Genomic DNA, 6,702 nt, shown 5'->3' on the forward strand with positions numbered 1-6,702 from the left:
TAATTAATAATAATTAACTGGTTCCAAGATAATAAATGAGAATTCAAAGATAATAAATGAGACTTTGATGAACACAAAAACTTGAAATCTGGAATTATGTATGATAATTGCAGTCACAGTTTGGGCTTCCATTTCTGTATTTTGTTTTGGTTGCCTGCTGTAAGAGAAAATCCTGATTGATACAGATGAGTAGTTTGCAAAGGGTCGTGGTTTTTGAACTAGCCCACCTTGCAATCTCAGACTACTCTTTGTTCAAATTAAGATGGCACCTTGAAAATGAAGTACTGAGAGATTTTAATTTCAATATTGACTAATGAACACTCATGTCCATACCAAAACCTGCACACGGATATTTATAACAGCTTTGTTCATAACTGCCAAAACTTGGAAGCAACCACGATGTCCTTTAATAGGTAAGTGGTTAAATAAACTGTGGTACATCCATACAATGGAAGATTATTCAGCAATAAAAAGAAATGAGCTATTAAGCTACAAAAAGACATGGAGGAAACTTAAAAGCATGTTACTAAGTGAAAGAAGCCAATCTGAAAAGGCTACATACTAAATGATTCCAACTCTGTGACATTCTGGAAAAGGCAAAATTATGGAGACAGTAAAAAGATTAGGGGTTGCCAGGGGTTAGAGGGGGAGGGAGGGATGAAGAGGCAGAGCACAGAGGATTTTCAGAGCAGTTAAAGCATTCTGTACAAAACTATAATGCTGGACACATGTCATTACACATTTGTCCAAATCCACAAAATGTACACTGAGTGAACTCTAAACTATGAACTCTGGGTGATGATGTGTCAATGTAGATTCACTGATTGTAACAAAGATACCTTTCTGCTGCTGGATGTTGATAGTCGGAGAGGTTGTGTGTGTGTGGGGACTGGGTATATGGGAACTCTCTATACTTCCTGATCAGTTTTGCTGTGAACCTAAAACTGCTCTAAAAAACAAACTGTATTGATTTTTTAAATGCCCGTTAGACATTAAAAATAAGAAAAAATATTGATTTACTAGTAAGTTTGGATAACTGCTCAAATTCCTTATCATAAATGTAGTCAGAAGTAACACCCCAAATGTATGGTTAATCCCAATACTATTTATAATGTGACATTATTACTGTGTGACCAGTTACATGTTCCCTTGTTATTGTGCAATTGGCTATGACACCATGATGAGAACATGTACCAAGCAGATGATTCTGAGCCTTGCCCAACACTTAATTGGGAACAGTGCACATCTGTACTCCCTGGTACAATTATAAATGAGCAGTTGAGCATAGGCTTGGATTAGCGAAAAGATCAGTGCAGAATTACACTTTTTCTAATTGACACATTTAAAGAAGATAAAATAAATATGAAGAGATGGCAGGAAAAGATTTATTCTGAGGTCTATGCAAAGGAGTCAACTCAACAATACACATGCTATTGTGGTAGTGGCCTCTTGTGTGCCAAAACTCAAAACGTAAGTTTGCATGTGTCCATGGTCTTACTACATATTAAAAGTCATTTAGAATATATATACATATATATAAAAGAAACTCAAATCAAATACTTGCAGAACCCAACAAACCTCCATGTGGGAGAAGTTTGATTCTTGTTTGATCAGATCATATTATTCAAGAGTTTTGTGCGATGTATGTTCGAATATGTCTCTTTTAATTCTGATAACCCTCTTTCTCTTCCAGAATAGTGAATCATGCCCTCTTCCCCAGCTGGAATAAATATGTCATGCTGTTCTCTTTTTGTTTTGTGTAATCATGATGGTGTCTTATGTTTAATTCTAATCCATCCTAAGTTTATGGTAGCGTGTGGTGTGATGTATGGATCAAAGGCAAACCTTCATTCAATTGAATGTTGCTGCTGTCCCACTATTTATTAAAAAGTGCTTCCTTCTTCATGCTATTAATTTTGACCTGACATATGTATTAGATTCTTATAGTTGGAATTTTCTGGTATCTCTGATAACCACTGATTTTACAAAACTTTTAAAAATAGCCACTTTTAAAAACATTCAGTAATTGTTACTTTGTAATAAGTTCAAATCTGGCAGGAAGACTCTAACATCATTATTTTCAAAATTATTTTTGGCTGCATTGGGTCTTTGTTGCTGCACGCGGTCTTTCTAGTTGCGGTGAGCAGGGGCTACTCTCCGTTGCGGTGCACAGGCTTCTCATTGCGGTGGCTTCTCTTGTTGTGGAGCACAGGCTCTAGGTGCGCAGGCTTCAGTAGTTGTGGCTCGCAGGCTCTAGAGTGCAGGCTCAGTAGTTGTGGCGCACGGACTTAGTTGCTCCACGGCATGTGGGATCTTCCCAGACAAGGGCTCGAACCCGAGTCCCCTGCATTGGCAGGCAGGTTCTTAACCACTGCACCACCAGGGAAGTCCCGTTCAATTATTCTTCACTAGCAATTTATGTAGTTGAGTACAGTCTTCTGGGGAATTTATTTATTGTTTGTTTATTTTGGCTGTGCCGGGTCTTAGTTTCAGCATGTGTGATCATCGTTGCGGCACTTGGGATCTTTAGTTGCAGCATGTGGACTTTTTAGTTGTGGCATGCATGCGGGACCTAGTTCCCCTAACCAAACCCAGGCCCCCTGCGTTGCAGCACGGAGTCTTACCCACTGGACCACCAAGGAAGTCCTGGCTTCTGGGGAATTTAAAACACTAAATAACTTTGTTTCTAAGCCCAGGTTTCCTATTGGCCTTACCGCAGACACAGTGAAATTTGAATCATTGTGGTGGGGGGTAGAGACCAGGAATATGCATATGAAAGAAGTTCTATTTGTTACAAGTTGAGAGCATCCCCCTTAGAAATTAAGGCCATTGTTTTGTATTTATACTCTCAAGCCCCTGGTCAGTCACTCCGCCTTCCTTTACACTCCAACAACATGCATCATTTTTTCCTTGACACAGTCTGTCATGTCTGGAATTATGTTTTTTCCCAATTATTCGGTACTCGTTACTACTGCAAATAGGATATTATTTCTGTTTTGTTCTATACTGATGGTATGTAGGAACACAATTGATTTTTGAGAAGTTATTTCTGTCTCCTTAACTTTTCTGAACTCGTATTACTGATAATATTTTTCTGGTTAATTTTTAGAAATACAATTTTGTTTTCCGCAAAATTTTACATCCGTTTCTTTCTCTGTTATATTTATGCCTCTAATTTTGCACTTAACACTGTTGTATCTATTTGCACTTGCACTTGACTGCACTTTGAGAGCTATTTGAAGTGGGAATGGCTGGTTTCTGGTCTAGCATGGAAGAAGCTTGGAAGACACCACTCTGTACTAACAAGTGAAAAGCTGAACAAACTGATAAACCAAAAATTCTTCTTAGACCTGTAAGAGAAGAGAGGTCACAGGGCAAACTGCTGCCCCCAGAGTGGAGAGAGCAGCCTCGGTTGCCGATGCTGGAGGACCTGGCACACGCCGGAGTTGCTTCCCTGCCTCTCCCTTCAGACCCTTGGCCCTAGTCGCACATCTTGCAGAGCCTGCTACTCAAAGTGTGGTCCGAAGGGCAGCAGCATAGATGGCATCACCTGGGAACTTGTCAGAGACGCAGAATCTCCAACCTCACCTCAGACTCAATGAATCCGAATTGGCATTTTCACAACATTCCCAGGTGAATCAGGAGCACGTTAAAGTTCCAGAAGCACTGATCTCAGGAGTTTGCAGAAATGTCCACCAGATGGCGGGTTTGCAGCAGACACAGGTATCCAGAGCCACAATCAGTCCACCCAAGTCTCCTTCAAATAGTGCCCTAAGTGGCCTTAGAAATTTGGAGCCATTGCTCATGATCTGTGAAGGATGGGGAGAGAACCCAGAGGTGATCCCTAATCAATGAGCAGCAGTTTGTGGGGTGTGAGCCATGAACTACTCCTCTCCGGGCTTTCCCCAAGGTGTTTTTACACTCATTGTCTAGTGAAAGGGATGGGCCATAAGCTCTTATTTTACAGACAAAGAAATTAAGCTCCAGAGAGGGAAAGAAACTTAGCCAAGCTCTCAGCAGTGGCAAATGGTGTTGGAGGTGGAATTGGAAGGCAGGTTTCTGGCTGCCTGGCCTGGGCTGAGAGCACCTCTAGATGGACAGGGCAGGATGGTTCAGCCCCAGTCTACGCTGACCTGGCTGATCCTTCCCTGTCCTCTCCCACCCAGTTGCTCTTTGAACAGCTCTCTTGTTTTCTCTGGGAGTGATAGAAGCAGCTGTTGTAATAATACAATAATTTGGAATGTTAATGGGCTTTTCCCAATACTGAGGGTTCTGGACTTAACCCCCAGGGGAACAAAGCATCAGACTTAATTGGGAACAAACAGGACAAGCCATGGTCCCCAGACGGTCACCCTGGGAATCTTGATGGTCCCTGAGTCTATGGCCAGGACCAGCTATGAGCCACTGACTCTTAAATGAACTTTCATCCCAACCCATTTAGTTTTGTTTTTTTAGTTATAAGAACAAAGAGTCAGCTTCTGGTTGCAGAGGATCTTAGATTTCATTGGCATAAAGTAGCTATGATGTGACGTCACCGTGGTTATACACAAAGCCAACAACTAGCCAGCATTTCTAGAAATGCAAAGCTCTTTCCTTCTAGATTCTTAGATAGAAGATTCCATTGCCTATGTAACAAGGGGAGGAGGGCCAGTTTACTTTTTAGTCTTACTCACATAGTCCACAACATGAATCTTGGGAGACTCCCTTCTCTACACTGGGTTCCCACTTCCCCAGGAGGACTGAGGAGTTTGGAGATCATGTGTTCTGGCAGCGTGGAATTCCATGACAGTCACTCAGATAGGTGTTTCTTTTTTTTTTTTTAATTTAAATTTCTTTAAAAAAATTAATTTTTATTGGGGTATAGTTGCTTTAGAATGTTGTGTTAGTTTCTTCTGTACAGCAAAGTGAATCAGCTATACATATACATATATCCACTCTTTTTTGGGTTTCTTTCCCATTTAGGTCACCGCAGAACACTGAATAGAGTTCCCTGTGCTATACAGTAGGTTCTCATTAGTTATCTATTTTATACATGGTATCAATAGTGTATATATGTCAATCCCAATCACCCAATTCAGCCCACCTTTCCCCCTTTCCCCCTTGGTATCCATACGTTTGTTCTCTACATCTGTGTCTCTATTTCTGCTTTGCAAATAAGATCATCTATACTATTTTTCTAGATATACAAGGCAACATTACTCAGGTGTTTCTGACATACAAAGGTCTTCACAGAAGCCTTTACATCTTTGTTCCTTAGGCTGTAGATGATGGGGTTGAGCATGGCAGTCACCACCCCACAGAAGAGGCAGATGAGCTTGCCTGAAAGGTCCTGTTTATCTGTCCCCAGTGGGTCCTTAGACTTGGGCTTGGCATACATAAAGACAATGGTCCCATAGAATATGATCACAACTGTGAGGTGGGCAGAGCATGTGGAGAAGGTCTTTTTCCTCCCCTCTGCTGAGGGGATCCTTAGGATGGTAGCAATGATGAACACACAGGAGAAAAAGATGAACAGAACTGGGATGCCCAGGAAGATAATAACTGTTATCCTCAGACTGGTCACATTGATGGAGATGTCAGCACAGGCCAACTTCTGCACGGCACAGGTGGAGAAAGAGATGGTTTACTGGGGGGCCAGGAAGCCATCCAGGACCAGAGAGACTGAGGAGGTTGGGTAGCAGATGTTCAGGAAGGAGAGGTTCCTCAGGAAGAAGTACATGGGCTTGTGTAGGCGGGAGTCCAGGATGGTCACCAGGATGAGGACGCCGTTGCCCAGCAGGGTCACCAGGTACATGAGCAGGATGAGCACAAAGAACGTTTTCTCCAGCCTTGGGTGGGCTGAGAGGCCCAGGAGAATGAACCCCACCAGGGGGGAGGGCTGACTGGACCTGTCCATGGTGCCTCCAATCTATCACCTGAAGGAAGTCTCTGAGGTCAATCTCAGCACTCTCTGACTCCAAAAGTGCCTGGGCAGCAGGGCAAAAATCTTCACCCTGCTGAGCAACTGGAGAAGAGCTCTGACAATTCTGTCATGTCTAAGGGGTTCTAGAAAAAATATAGTAGAGATCAGTATTTAACTTGTTTTCAGTAAGAATGAAGAGTTAATGTGGATTAACTCATCTGCAGGTGACAATTTTTAAAACTGGGCAAATGATTTTTTTAAAATAAATTTATTTATTTTAATTTTTTTTGGCTGCCTTGGGTCTTCGTTGCTGCACGCAGGCTTCCTCTGGTTGCGGCGAGTGGGGGTTACTCTTTGTTGTGGTGCGCAGGCTTCTCATTGTGGTGGCTCCTCTTGCTGCGAAGCATGGGCTTTAGGTGCGTGGGCTTCAGTAGTTGTGGCACACGGGCTCAGCAGTTGTGGCTCGCAGGCTCTAGAGCACAGAAAACTGGGCAAATGATTTAAAATATCTGTGTAAAGCACTGGCGAGGTAAATAATACAACAAAGAATCATAGGGTCATAACTCTGGGGGAAAAAAGGAATTCAAAGAAGTATATCCAGCATTTGAGGTTATGTTTCAACTAGGGCATTTGCAGCTTCTGGAGGTGGCCACTGAGAGGCCAAGAAGCACTATGCATAGCCTCCTGGAGGTGGGAACAGGTTTTGAAGTGCAAGGCCCACTGTGAATGGCTCCTAACTAAATCTCCTCCCTTTGGTAGGGAACCCAAAGGGCAGCACCACAGGAATGAGTGAATCAGAA

General features: G+C 42.5%; 1 protein-coding gene across 1 annotated transcript; it reads right to left on the minus strand.

Annotated features, from left to right (window-relative positions):
• Positions 1–5,176: 5,176 nt before the first annotated feature.
• LOC309963787 (olfactory receptor 2S2-like) lies at positions 5,177–5,896 on the minus strand (the record flags this gene model as incomplete). Its single annotated transcript, XM_082842331.1, has 2 exons — positions 5,177–5,593; positions 5,654–5,896. The coding sequence occupies 2 exons, from the start codon at positions 5,894–5,896 to the stop codon at positions 5,177–5,179; spliced, it is 660 nt and encodes a 219-aa protein (XP_082698457.1).
• Positions 5,897–6,702: the final 806 nt, after the last annotated feature.

The sequence above is a fragment of the Leucopleurus acutus genome (assembly GCF_964270905.1).
Source record: "Leucopleurus acutus genome assembly, chromosome: 7".
NCBI classification, from domain to species: Eukaryota; Metazoa; Chordata; class Mammalia; order Artiodactyla; family Delphinidae; genus Leucopleurus; species Leucopleurus acutus.